The sequence below is a fragment of the Callorhinchus milii genome, unplaced genomic scaffold (assembly GCF_018977255.1).
Source record: "Callorhinchus milii isolate IMCB2004 unplaced genomic scaffold, IMCB_Cmil_1.0 Scaffold26, whole genome shotgun sequence".
NCBI classification, from domain to species: domain Eukaryota; kingdom Metazoa; phylum Chordata; class Chondrichthyes; order Chimaeriformes; family Callorhinchidae; genus Callorhinchus; species Callorhinchus milii.
In genome coordinates this window covers 6,987,235-7,002,168 of record NW_024704767.1, presented here as the reverse complement: position 1 = coordinate 7,002,168, position 14,934 = coordinate 6,987,235, and the positions used below count along the sequence as shown (strand labels likewise).

At 38.5% G+C, this 14,934-nt stretch overlaps 1 protein-coding gene across 1 annotated transcript in view; it reads left to right on the top strand.

The window, feature by feature from the left end:
• tbc1d2b (TBC1 domain family, member 2B) overlaps positions 1 to 14,934 on the top strand; it is a 38,186-nt gene that overhangs the window by 19,008 nt on the left and 4,244 nt on the right. Inside the window, exons 3-12 of the mRNA XM_007907917.2 lie at positions 469 to 619; positions 1,745 to 1,902; positions 2,228 to 2,445; positions 4,301 to 4,693; positions 5,532 to 5,642; positions 7,843 to 8,030; positions 8,508 to 9,002; positions 10,878 to 10,995; positions 13,036 to 13,221; positions 13,595 to 13,716. Coding sequence (XP_007906108.2) covers positions 469 to 619; positions 1,745 to 1,902; positions 2,228 to 2,445; positions 4,301 to 4,693; positions 5,532 to 5,642; positions 7,843 to 8,030; positions 8,508 to 9,002; positions 10,878 to 10,995; positions 13,036 to 13,221; positions 13,595 to 13,716 — 2,140 coding nt within the window. The remainder of the gene's footprint in view (positions 1 to 468; positions 620 to 1,744; positions 1,903 to 2,227; positions 2,446 to 4,300; positions 4,694 to 5,531; positions 5,643 to 7,842; positions 8,031 to 8,507; positions 9,003 to 10,877; positions 10,996 to 13,035; positions 13,222 to 13,594; positions 13,717 to 14,934) is intronic.

Here is a 14,934-nt window from a genome sequence, read left to right as displayed (position 1 = left end):
AAAGGGCATGGTGCAGACTTTGGGATATTGATCAAGCCTCACCATTTTGTTGGTTCGGTGGAATGCCAAGATGTGTTGTGAATGCAGTTCACTCCACAGTATGCTATTAAGTAGACATTGCTGTTGTGTTCCTTAGTTTTTACAACTTTTTTGCCTTGTTCCTCTTATTGCAGAAAATTCAAACTGTTGATTCCTTATTTCGCCAATGTAACAAATCTTGAGCGTTTGCACCTTGTGCCGATCATTTCATTTCTGTAATTTATCTTTCGATCCAGAATCTAATAAGATCTGCTCTGTAGAATGCTCCTCCTAATAAGTAACATTTTCCATTGGTTCTTTTAGATTCCTGTGATGTTCTCACTGTAGATTAAGGTTAACCATCAGCCAGCTCACTAAAATATTTTCGGGAATTTTATGTTCATAACTTGTGTCTGGTATTTTGTGTGACTATTTTGATATTGATTCCAGACACTTGGTGCCTTCAGCCAGCAAAGGATTCTGCCGAGAGTGCAAGAAATATACTGGATACGCTGGTGGGTGAACACGTAGTGGGCCACCCTGCTCCTATCCATCCCACTACCATCAACTTCTCATTGAAGCATTGGGGCACGGAGATCAGGTGAGGCATTTTGAGTCAGAAGGAAAGCTTTTACATCTTCCAAATTCATTTTGATTTACCCAGTAAATTATCAGTTTCTTTACTTCTTTCAATACTAATGCAATATTTATCAATCATTTAATTTCTGTTATTTATCTTATGATCTAGAATCTAACGAGATCTGTACCGTGGAGTCCTGTAACTCAGTAGTTAGAGCACTTGCCTTGCAAGCGAGACACCTGGGTTCAATTTCAGGCAGGGCGAAACCTTGGGCAAGTTTCCTTACTCCACACGCTTAATACCTCCAAAAAAAAATTGGTCATTTTCAATCCACGACTGTTTGTGGGACACTCCTGTACGCAATTGGCTGCCATGTTTCGCCCACAAATATATGGTCAATTCACTTTACAGCATATTCTGTGAAGCGCTTTGAGACGTCTAAAAGACGTGAAAAGCGCGATATCAAATGGAAGGATTATATTATTATACTGCAAAGTCTTGTTCACAAGAGAAAATTTATACTTGTTTGGTGTTGTGTGACTCACACCAAGCCTAGATCTCACTACAGTTAGAGCTGGAGACTTTAGTATGTCTATACTGATAGCTAAGTTTTTTGTTATTCTGCATGATACTTCCATAGCGCCATAGACATTTACAGCACAGAAGAAAGCATTTCTGTCCAGTGTGCCTATGCTGAATCTCCTCTTAAAGCATTGTTTTGACTGTTGGGTGGAAGTTCAGAATGAGAAAGAAAGTGAAATGACCAATCTACAGCATCTTAATTATCCTTAGTGTCCTCCATACCAGGCTCTCTCCGACCCTCAGACTATTGGCAGTGAACTATTGAATTGATTTCAATCAAAAAAAATCTTGAGGAGTCCAGAGCAAACTGGGTTGAGAGTCATATGGCTATCATGTGGGAAAATAATTTATTGAAGGAGTGGTGGCTTTTTGGAAATCCCTAATACTTTAGATCCAATACAATTCATTTTAATGTGTAAAGGGGGTTTCAGATTTATAGAATAGAGACCTAGAAGCAGGTAAGCTTTCTTTCTCTGAACAGTTGGTCAAAGACGAGTTTCTTTTAAAGCCAGACCTCTGGCAGCGCTGGTCATTTTATTCTGTGGAATTCTCACCTTTGTCCAGAAATTCTATGTCAAATCTGAAACCAGGAAGAGGTAACAGTGAGCACCGCCGAAGCATTTTCTACACTGAGGATTGGGAGATGGTTGACCCCAGTGCCAAAGATATGGAGGAAGCAGCAGGACTTGAAGTGAAGAGAAGACATTCATCAGAATCAAAAGGTTCGTCATTTCATCTTTTCAACTAGCCATCCAAACACCACTTAGATAATTAGCAAACATATTGCATCACTTATTAGTTTATTATTTAATTTAATATTTATTATATACCTGCTCCTAAACAAAACATTAACCTTGAAAAATCAATCTTTAACTCCACCCCACGTTTTTGTATAGAGAAGTAACAGAAACTTAACTATTTCTAACGGTAGGATGTATGTATATTTCATTTTTCTTTAATGTATATTTAACAGTGAGCTTTGTAGAACTGAAATTTGACTTGCTGAAATGTTATCTTTTGAGAAATTCTCTGGCTACTTTTCTGTAGGTTCAGCATTTTCATTTGATTTTGGACGAGCAACACATAAAAGCAAACGGCCGTTGCTGAGAGAGATGATGGGAGCATCGAAAAATCGCAACAGCAGTGAATCGTCGCCTGTAGAGTGGATCGTTTCTAATGGGAAAGCAAACACAGAAATCCAGTCCAAAATTCAGACTCACCAAGAGGAAGTGAACAAACTGAGAGAAGATCTAAGCAGCCAGAAGGTAAGGACCTGCACAGGCTTGACCAATTATTTGCAATAACCAGCCCTTCAGATATAACAGCTTGAAGAATTCAAGTGTAAATCAAAAACCATAGTGCAGAAATTAATTAAAGTGAAATAAAATCTTCACAATTCATAAATTGTCACAGCAGTTTGTATTTAGGATATGGGCAACCAACCAGGTGCTGGGCACTTGTGGAATCGTGAAGGCATTTTACTCATTTGGCTGAATTTTTGATCCTGTCAGCAGCAGCTGAGCAAGAAGAGAAGCTTTAGGAGGACAGGGCACTTGGGAAGAAGTGTTTCCAATATTTTATGTTCATATACCTGCTTGTGCCCCTTAACTGTGGTAATGATGCCAGGCTGGGAGTAGATCATGTATTGGCTGTAACCATGTGGTGGTGGCCGTAGAAACTGAAGATGTTGACATCAGGATGTAATATTTTACTGCACAAACGACAACCCACTTTTTATAATTTGTCGTAGCAACTTTCCACTAGTTGGTATTCAGGTTGAGCCCATGAATAATTGCTGTTTGCTCAACCAATCCAAGGAAAAGCTAAGGCAAGCAGCATGATTCGCATAGTCAGGATTAAGGACATTTTATTCATTTTAAAATCAAATTTCATCTCAAGAGAAAAATGCAGCTCTGGCGAATATTATAGCTCAAGGTAGGCCACAAGCTCAGTGGGTGGCAGTAACGGTTTTTTCAGCTTGTTTCCAGCATATTAAGCCATCAGATGCTGTACAGGCAAAAGCTATACATTTATCCTCATGTGTAAAAATTTTAAACTCACTATTTATACACCATGGACTAAATTCAGTTAACAATATGTTGTGCATTGGAGCACTTGTTCATGTGAACATTAACACCCAGTTGTCTAGTTTTTAGCAAAGAGATATCCATTTTTTTCCCCATCTTATGTATCAAATGCGTAACTCAATGAGCAGTTCTGTATAATGTTGCTCAGTAAACTTGAGTCAGCCTTCAGTTATCAGATTCTGTGCAACTATGTAGTCATCTTTGCAAGTGTCCAAGGCTACTGATAGATTCCATCTGTTAGGTTTTGCTACATTTATGCAGTAAAATGCTCTAAACTGATCTAAAAATGCTATGTATAGCGTTCTTGAAGAAAAAGGTTTTCAATTCTGTAAATTTCCACAGTGTTTACATGTTTGAACATCAGCATCGTACTTTGTTGGTGTCAAGGTTCTCTCGAGTAGATTTTAGTGCTTTACATTTGAATTCAGAGTATCAGTAATCCTCAAATTATCAGTGAGTGTCCTCCATAGTCATGATTGAAATTCTGAGGATATGAAAGTACTCACATTGTTAGACGTTTCACCCAACCGTACGTTGTATTAATACTAATACAGGTGGAGTCCTGCAGCTCATTGGTTAGAGCACTCGCTTTGCAAACGAGAGACCTGGGTTCGATTCCCGATCAGGTGAAACTTTGGGCAAGTTTCCTTATTCCACACATCTGATAATAATCCCTCAAAAAAAATTGGTCATTTCAATCCACGACTGTTTGTGAGACACTGCTGTGCGCAATTGACTGCCGCGTTTCGCCCACAAATATACAGTCAATTCACTTCACAGGTCTATTCTGTGAAGCGCTTTGAGACGTCTCGAAGACATGATAAGGCGCTATATCAAATGCCAGGATTATTACTATTTTTTAGAATGCAAATAGTGGACCTCTTGCCACATTTAGATAATGAGGATTTATTTTTAAATTGAGAAGCCCGAGGACCTGTGTGCATTTGGATACAAAAGTATATAATTATTGCTGAGACTCCATGTGTTTGTGTGAGCATCTTCACTGGATACTTGCTGTTTTTTTTAAATAAAGGAACTTGTACGACTGTTGCAGCAAACTTTGAAGTGTTCTCAGCATGAGAAATATCCTCCGAATACTGGAGCACAGAGATGTTCAGAGAATGAAAAACTGGAGCTTCTGTATCAGAAGGACCAACAGATTCTGGCCCTGAACAACCAGTTAGAACATGTTAACCAACAGAAGGACAATGTGGAGCAGGAAGTCAAAACTCTTAAAGAGAGAATGAGTGAAATGAGTGAGCAGCTCAGCATGTTTAAAGAAACCATTCAAGCCAAAGACGAAGTCATTATAAAACTATCACGGGAGCTCAGTGAATGTGAAAGCAATCATTCAGCACCAGGTGGATTATCGAATGCTACTCTGTCACCTGCGTGCAAAGACCTGCAGGAATTGGATAAATTAAAGGTACGTGCATATCGTTGATACCTTCAAACTTTAAGCAGTAAAACACTTCACAAGATCACATGCCTTATGCACGAAGCTGCCACTTGGTCGGCCAACAAAATAAATATTTTTCACTTATGCCATAAATCAAGAGATATTCATTCTGGAAGAAACTGCAAACAAAACATTGGTATAAAACTGACTCACATAGACTGGTGTGAATGTTCGGCGGGCCACTTTTTGACAGAGCTGTGTGCCACTTCCTGCCCATGGGGTCCGTGGGTTGGCCAGCGCTGTTTTAGTGGATCTTATTATAATGCACCTTGTTTTGCTGCAGATGCCTGACAAAGCTGCGTTCAGCATTTAACATCTGTTACTGAACCTGACCTTTGAAATACCCCCGGGACAGTTTTATTGCCAGGAAACAGAAAGACGGGTATTTTTCCTCCCTCTTGGCCTCGATTTAAGTGTTTGGGTTTTTCTGCAGAATGTAGAGCACATTTCTACTGCACTTTTTTGCATGTGCACATTTATGTATACAGATGTGTGTTTGATCAAGCAAAAACTCCAAAATATTTATCTACACCCAAGTGACAACTCTTCAAATCTGCTTAATTGCCTCCACAAACCGCCCGCCTTCTATTTTGAATGAGGGCATAGCTGTGCTATCGTCCAGCCATTGGGTTCAGATGCCGTATCTTTGGAATTTCTGCTGGCTGACATGCAGTTGATATTTTTATTGCTGAATAATTATAGCATGGTTGTTCTTTTTTTGCTGTGTTTTTGCAACAATGCTTCAGATGATTTGGAATGACAATGAATGTACCAATTACTCCTGTTTTTTTTTCCCCCTCTAAAGGATAGCCTTCAAGGCTATAAATCTCAGAATAAGTTCCTCAACAAAGAGATTTTAGAACTGTCCATCCTTAAGAGAAATGCTGAAATAAGAGAGAGGAATCTGGAATCCAAGGTATTTTTAATTCAGCTGATATGTTTTTAGGATAAGAGATTTTAGAGTTGAGTAATTGAATTCCTATTCAACTGTTAACATTCTACAGAATGATCCTTTTTCTTAATGCAGCTATAAATATCTTTTATTTTGCATAGGTGAAATATGTTCGACTGTAAACGTGAATGTTTTACAGCATATTGCAACATGAAGTTGGTAAAACAGAAGAACTGTTAATAATATGCTCTTTGGGATTCATAAACCTAAACCTTGCATTAGAAAAGGGCACAAAGTCAAAGTGGCTGTCGCGATGTGTGCAGTGTGTGTGCAGGGTACTAGAACCACAGCTGACATTTTTTTCTGAAAAATCTGCACTGATAATAATAATCCTTGCATTTGATATAGCACCTTATCACGTCTTCTAGACATCTCAAAACGCTTCACAGAAAATACTGTAAAGTGAATTTACTGTATATTTTGTGGGCGAAACGCAGCAGCCAATTGCACACAGCAGTGTCCCACAAACAGTCGTAGATTGAGTGACCAATTTTTTTTTTTTTTGAAGATATTATTACCCCAGTTCCTGCGCGTGTGTTCTATGCTCAAATGCTCCAGGACATATTGCACATGTGCAGAGCTTAGGAAATATCTACAGCAACATTACCACCGAGGTCTTGAGTTGACTTTGAAAAAATGGGTAACCGCAAAGGACAGCCCTTCTCCATCTTAAGACAATCTTGCCAGTTAGGGCTTCAGCTTGTAGGGCTTTAGCTAGATTACATACAGGGTTTGTTTGTGCACATAACCAATACATAGTTCACAGAGGCAGACTCTGAGAATGTATTAAACTCACTGTGTTTGCTTTCAATGTTTCTAATCTAGTTAGAGTCTAATTTAGTTAGAGTCCAAAAAGAGACCACAGAAGAGGATTTGGTAGCTGCTAATTCAAACTTTTGACTTCCATCTATGCTTGTCCTTTTCTAAAGAACTTGTTACTTTCCTATATGGTAGAGGTTTACGTTTTTTTCCCCACTTGTGAAGACTGATGTCTTCTGATGTTCTTTTTGTTCCTAAGAGTTGAGTAAACCATTACAGAGCTCTGGGAAAAATCATTTGAGCACAGAAAGCTTTCATTATGAATGGATTGTGGCATTTTGGCTACTGTTCACTGCAGATGGAGCACTGCTGATCTAAACCTTTTTAGCCTTCATTATTGTAGAATAACATTCGTGCTCTGCCAATAAATTGAATGAGATCAGCCTTTTGGAAAACCTTTGTTGAATCTCCATTAAATTCAATGCCTTCTTAATTTGTTTTTCTCTAGTTTGACTTTGGATAGTGGCCTCTATCAATTCTGTTTTTAAGTCTGTAACTCAATTGTCTCAGGAAGATTTCCTTCATTTTTCCCCCTATAAGTACTGAAGGTTATGGTGTAGATTAATTTACAAAAAGGATCACTCAAAGGCATTAACTTTGCTTTCGGTATTTCTTTTTGCAGTTTTCAAATGATGTGATGTTCTAATCAGGTGCAACTATTGTTAAGCAGACAGATTGTGTTGTTATATTTCTTCAACTACACAAATTGAAAGAATAATAAATTGACTCATGAATAAAACTGTCAGAGGTGAAATACTTAGTGGTTAGGGCACTCACCTCGCAAGCGAGAAGGCCTGAATTTGATTCCCGGGCAGAGCGAAATGTTGGGCAAGTTTCTTTATTCCACAACCTCTATTTACCTAGCAGTAAATAGGAACCTCGTTGTTAGTCGATTGGCAGATTGCTTTTCCGGGGTAATAATAACCTTCAGAACAAAAAAAACAAATTAATAATTTAGTCACGCAATCCACGACTGTTTGTGAGACAAATTACTGTGTGCTGTGCGCAATTGGCTGTCACGTTTCACCCACAAAATGTACAGTCAATTTACTTTACAGTATATCTTGTGAAGTGCCTTGAGACATCTAGAAGATGTGATAAGGTGCTGTATGAAATGCAAGGATTATTATTATTAATCTTGCAGTGGGTTTCCCCTTCACCAGTTTAGGTCTGTCACTGGTCCTTCAGCTAAGCAGAGTGGATGGTCCTGGGCTCCCCTAATGGACATCGGTGACACAGAACTGTCAGCATTCATAACATGCAAAACTCAAATCAAATGTGAAATATTTTGGAGCTAATAGCAAAAAGGTTGAATGTGTTGATGGATTTTTTGGTATTTCAACAGTGCGCCACTCAGGAAGCCCAGCTCTGCCAGATAGAGAGCAAGCACCTTGTTCTGCTTCAGGAAGTGCAGACTCCAGTTTGTTCTAGTGAAAAGGGACCTACAAACGAAGTCATTTCCAGACTGGTGGAAGATGCGCTGAAAGTGGACACGACGGACAAGCCTACTATCCTCAAACCACATCCCGTCAGGTAACTGCCCGGCTCGCGGAATGAACTTAAACGATAAATGCTTCCCTGTATTGGGCACATCGAAATGGGAGTGTTTCGCACAGTTATGAAAGCAAAGAAATTGCTCATTTTTTTCATATCGGAATACTTTATATGGTCTGATGATGAGCAAAGGAGGGGGAGATGGCCATAGGTGTGGTTGAACCTTTATTTTTAAGGTGGGATTTAAAATACTTAGACCTTTAGCTTAAGGTATTCGTAAAACTTTAAAAAGTACAATCGAGAGTAATTCATACAACAAAAAAAAGTTCTCTTTTCTTTGTTTCTCCCCGCAACACACACACCCACATTACACTCATATTGGGAAGAAATGATAAGTATTAATGCTCGTCACATTTCCATTGTGCAAACCCATTTTGGTGTGAGGAAACTTTTCACTGGGAAAAAATAAAACTCCTTTTTAACCCGACCATTTCTCGTTGGACTTTCGACTTCCAGTGAATATGACATATACGGCTTTAAGACTGTCCCCGAAGATGACGATGAGGAGCAGTTGATTGCCAAGGTGCGGGCTCTAAATTTAAGATCGTTCTCTCTCACCGAGAGCCAAGAGATTTCCACCGGAGTCAAGTGGGAGAACTACTTTGCCAACACGGTGAATCGGGAAATGGCGCGTTCCCCAGAATTGAAGAACCTTATTCGCTACGGAATCCCACACGAACATAGATCAAAAGTCTGGAAGTGGTGTGTCAACCTCCAGGTTAAAAAATACAGGGACAAGTGCTGCCCAGGGTATTTTGACTCCTTGCTGAAGAAGGCGCTAGAGAAACCGAATCCTGCTTCCAAACAGATTGAGCTGGACCTGATGCGCACTTTGCCAAACAACAAGCACTACACTTCGCTAACCTCGGAAGGGATACAAAAACTTCAAAACGTCCTTTTGGCATTTTCCTGGAGAAACCCTGATGTAGGTTACTGCCAAGGTTTAAACAGGTGAGAAACTATTCCTAACTGAGTATTTGGGTAGGAGAATAGAGTTGCCATTAATTATTTGGAGGCGTCATTGTTGTTATAAGCGTTTTGAGACCACCTCCAGATATGACAGGTGCTATATCAAATGTAATGATTATTATTATGACATAACCTGGAACCTAGATCTATGTTTAATCGTGATGTACAATACAATTACATTTATATAGCACCTTTCACATCGTGAGGACATTTCAAAGTGCTTAATGTATCTCAGAAGGAGATATTACTTTTAAATATCCTTTTTGAAAAAAACTTTCCTCTCGATCAAAAGATTTACTGCAGGTATAAACAGGAGATACAATCATTGAGTTCTGTAGTGGATTGGTTAGAGCACTTGTCTCGTAAGCGAGAGGACCAGGATTCAATTCCTGGGCGGGACGAAACGTTAGGCAAGTTTCCTTATTCCACATGCCTGTTTGTTTACCTAGCAGTAAGTAGGAACCTGGTTATTAGTCGACGGATCACTTTTTCGGGGGTATTGATCAGTACAAAAAAAATAATAATTTGGTCATTCAATCCACGACTGTTTGTAGTACACTGCTGTGCTCGATTGACTGCCATGCTTCAGCCACAAAATATAGTCATTTCGCTTTACAGTATCTTCTGGAAAGCACTTTGAGACATCTCAATGATGTGATATGGCACAATATCAAATGCAAGGATTATTATTATTATTATTACAAGAAATAGGTTAGAGGCAATGCATCTAATCCATCCGGCCTGGGCAATTCAGATACTGTACATCAATTTTCCAGAAACAGTTTTGCTGCATCCTTGAACAGTGGTTACATTGTGCTGACTTGCCTGAGCCTTTTTTCTATTTAATTTGTTTACACCATTGCCAACCTGAGCCCAAGTAGAAAGGAGTGTGCAAGGAAATCCATAATGCTTTCCTGTCCAGTGATAAATAGAAGCAGGGAAATTTAAACATGAATCGATATCTGTATGCTTCAGAATGGCATTCAATATAAATGGTTTATTGCAATGGTTACCAATTAAAACATGAAAATCTGCTGCACTATAGGATGCTTTTACTGGTATTAAATACTAACCAAGGTAAGAGAAGCACAAGTTGGATCGTGAAATAGAATGCAAAATAATGTATGCTCTTAGTTCAATCATTGAGGGGAAAAAAGATGAATAATGTTCATTTAAATGAGGGACTGGGTTTGAGCAATGATGCCATGTGTTGCTGCCCTCCTGTGGCAAGTAATTACATAACAGTCACTATGCATAAATCATCCAAGACCAAAATATTGACCTGTTTATACAGTAAGCAGGGATGAAGCTATGAGTGAGTAACAGAAAAATATGGTTTATTGCTCTACTCTAAGATAACAAATGTTTTGACTCTGAATGAGCAAAGTTACCCAATTTTAAGTGAGCTTGATTTGACTTTTTAAAAAAATGTTTATGTCCACATCCAGTCCGCTGTGTGCTGCCACTGTTGAATAGTCTGCCGCTCTCATCCCTTTCTGCTGCTCACATATACACACACATCTTTGTTAATTTTTAATGGGTGCAGGGAGGATATGCACATCACTATCTGTGAAATCCCTGATGTTTTGACTAAGATGTTTTGCATAATTCTCCTTAAACTGTTTGACAAATTGTATACTTGGAGTTTTTTTTTAAAAAAAACATATTTCACATCCGCTGATAGTTTTAGTGACAGCCACTAATTTTTTTAAAAAGTCATTGGCAAAGTCAAAAGGATGTGTCTGTCAACAAGTTATACTCAACGCTATGTTATAGTGCTTAAAACCAAGGCTTAGAGCAAGTGAGGAATAATTTTTAAAAATGGTAATATTAACATATAAAATATTTCATGTGCAGAATAGCAGCAATAGCTCTTCTCTACCTGGAACAAGAAGACGCTTTCTGGTGTTTGGTTGCCATTGCAGAGTGTCTCATGTCTGCTGACTATTACACAAAGACTTTACTTGGTTCACAGGTAAGGATGAGTGTTTGCATGCTTAACTTCTGAAATTCCTCCTAATTCCTTAAGTCACTCAAGGGACCATTTTGTCTTAAATTTTAAGCTATCTCAAATTTGTGGAAAATTCAGAAATTCTTAAATTCTTAAAATTCTAATATTCTAAAATTCTTAAAATTCAATCCACGACTGTTTGTGGGAACCTGCTGTGCCAATTGGCTGCTGCGTTTTTTTGGGGGGGGTTTGGGTGGTGGGGAAGAGGCAGAGTGGAGGGAGATGAACCTGACCTGGGGGTTCTTAAGTCTGATCCCAGACGCCAGATGTCATTCCCAGCATTAATGGCCATCACTTTGATGATCTGATGAGTTCACCCTCTTCCTCTCCCTCAAAACATATGAATGGGAGAATAAACTTTCTTTTTTCTGTCAATCAAAAACTTACAAGAAGATTATTCCACTAGTACTTTTTAATTTATCTTTAATCTTGAAAGTTTTGTCTAGACAGACTGCATTTAAGCCGCAGCCAATACATCTTGGGGTTGTGAGGCCACCACATTGGGCGTTCACACAGCTGATGCAACACTGGCAAGTTCTGAGAGTCAGCAGCATTTATCTGCACATTTGGTATCAGTCTTAATGATCACGCCATTGCAAGGTCAAACGTACAATTCAAGAGGCATAAAGGCCGTTCACAGAGCTGAATTTGTGCAAGTGCTTTGATGACAAATGTTTTATTTGCATTTATAATAATAATAATAATCCTTGCATTTGATATAGCGCTTTTCACGTCTTCTAGACGTCTCAAAGCGCTTCACAGAATATACTGTAAAGTGAATTGATTATGTGATTTTGCTTCTTCTTTCACCCCCGCCCACACCTGAACTGGGAACATGGGTTAAAATTAAATGGATACTGTGGTAATGTATTCAGGTATTTTTGCAAAGTTTTTCATTACCCATCAAAGCTGCCGCACTAATTCTGGTTTAACTGCTGGAGATGGTATTTTACAATCATACAATAATTACAGACCAATGCTGCTCTAACCCATCCTTCTTATAACATGTTACATGCTTTTAATTTTTATTGGAAACAAATAACATAAATTGTTTAAGTTTTTTGGTCTATAAATTTTGAGAATGTCAGTGGAGTATTAGAACTGCACTAATAAATTTTAAGGTAGGCAGTCTGGTACCATTGATAAGTATTACTTCCGCAGTAAACTTGAGTGGAATCATTAATCAGAACTGTTACAATTTGCAACTAAAATGAGTAAAAGGTTAGGACTGCACGTCATTTTTGCCACAGTAATATTGCCAGTCACTGCTCCTAATATTTCCTGATTTAGTTTGTGTTGTGACCATTGTCATAATTATTCAATTTTTAAATGCTGTGTTAACTCCTTTACAAAGGAGCTGGATGAATACTTCTGAAGGAACAGTTCACCTCCAAAATACACAGTCACTACACTTTGCAGTAAATCCTGTGAAATGCTATGAGACGTCCTCCTGACTTGAAAGGCACTTTATCAAATGCAAGGATTATTATAACAGCAATTCTGGGTAGTGGAGATAACAGCAAATAGATGATGCAATGCTGTGTGGAATACGATACAGGGAAACTCCATTAGTTATAATGCTACTCTATTGCTTATAACGCTAAAATTCTGTGGACTAGATGGCTTTCCACTATAAAGAAAAAGACTTCTGGATCAGCAGATTGTTCTTGATATCACTGCCTGGGCTATGTATCCATTGAAATATTATTATTATTGATTACAAGAGTATATTTGGTATAGCGCCTTCCACAGGAAGATGCTCGAAAACACCTCACGGGATTTACTGTGCAGTGGAGTGACTGTATTTGTGGACGAATGCACAACCAGCCATGAAATGAACAACCAATTTTATTTTTTTATTGATAGCCAGGAGAACGGGCCTATTTGGGTCAAATGGCCTATTTCCGTGCTGTACAGTCTATGCATATCTATGATTCTCAATGTGTGTGACTGAAACAGACTTCTAAATCACATTCTCCACCTGTTTTGTTTTCTGTAATTTAGGTTGACCAGCGGGTGCTCAAGGATTTGCTAAGTGAGAAGCTGCCCCGGTTACATGCTCACTTTGAACAGTTCAAAGTTGATCTCTCCCTCATCACCTTTAATTGGTTTCTGGTGGTATTTGTGGACAGTGTTGTCAGCGATATTGTATTCCGCATATGGGATTCATTCCTGTACGAAGGTCCTAAGGTACAAGCAGAGCACTCATTTTCAACTTAAAATTATACGTCAGAAAAAGTATAACTTTTTAAGACCCAGTAAACTTAATTTTTTTGTTTTTGGCAATTATTTTTATCATTCGTAGCTGCACAGAAATTTAGGAAACTCAGCAATTCAAATATTTTTGCATTAATCTTCTCTGAAGCTGAAACTAATGTTTGGAGCGTATATATATATTTATTTTTCTGATTTATGTTGCTTCACCTTTAATACTTCCCTGGCCCCACCCATGTGATTGGGGGTTTAACGTATTGCAGTATGTAATCATATGATAAATACACGTTACTGACTTAGTCATCAGGCAGGAATTATTAATGGCTGATTAATGCATTGCTGTTCACAGGTTATTTTTCGATATGCACTTGCGGTTTTCAGATTCAGAGAGGAGGAGCTTTTAAAACTCCAGGATCAAATGTCCATATTTAAGTATCTGAGATACTTCACTCGGACCATACTCGATGCAAGGTAACATTTTTTTTGTGGGTTTTTGGACTTCCAAATTGCAAAATTGCAGCATCCATTCCAGCGACTTGTTTAAATTGGCTTATGATGCTTAGTGTGACTCTCAGCCAGTCAAATGTGCCGTATTTGAGTTATAAAGCTACTCTTTATTCTGTGTGCATTTCGGAATTCAGATATTGATATTGGTGTTAATATACCCCAAAAGCAATCGCAAGTTTTTGAAAATTATTATTGGGGGAAAGCAATTTATATCGCAATGGTAATTTTTAGTTAACGATGCCTTCCTCCGTAACAAAGCATTGAATATTAAACAATATATAGAAATGAGTTACAAAGCTGTAACCTAAATCAGAGGTATTGGATCTGTAGATATTCACAAGGTCACAGATTTGTTTGGATGAAGAATCATCCCATCTGATCCCATCCCTCCAGAATACCTGCCCCAGCATCACAGAGTCAAGCTTTTTTTTAAATGTTTTTAAAATTGTTCTTCCCCCAGCCACCCTTATTAGCAACCTGTTCCAGTTGTTATTTACCCTCTCGGCAAAGAGGGAAAGTAAGTAACTTCTGGGTGTCTGTCCTGAGATTGCCCTTTACAACTCTCCCATTTGTTCTACTGTCCTGAAATATCGTTCTGGGTTTACTTTCTTCAATCCCATTTAAATTGTTTGAGATGGCAAAAGAAATTGAATGTTGGAATTTTGAAGTAAAAACCGCTGGAATTGCACAACTGGTCAACCACCATCTCAAAGATGTACTAGTAATAATAATGCTTGCATTTAATATAGTGCTTCATCACGTCTTTGAGACGTCTCAAAGCTCTTCAAAGAATACACTGTAAAGTGAATTAACTGTATATTTTGTGGGCGAAATATGGCTGACAATTGCTCACAGCAGTGTCCCACAAACAGTCGTGGATGTACTATGATTTTTATCCGTAAATGTTGCCTCATTTAGTTGGACCGGTGAAAAGGCTTCAGTCAACCAGATTTTCAATTATGTTGAATTGCTTGACAGTGCTTTGCAGAAATATTTATCACTGGTTGGCCTTATCAACATCCATAATTTAAATCCAACTCAAAGGTTTTTCTGAGCTTTTTACTTCAGCTGCTCACAGGCACCAGTTGCCGTGTGTAAGATTTGCTGTGGTTGGCATTCCAGCTAAGAATTGTGATCATTCCTCAGGGCAGAGTGCATTGACCACATCCAACTAACATTCCT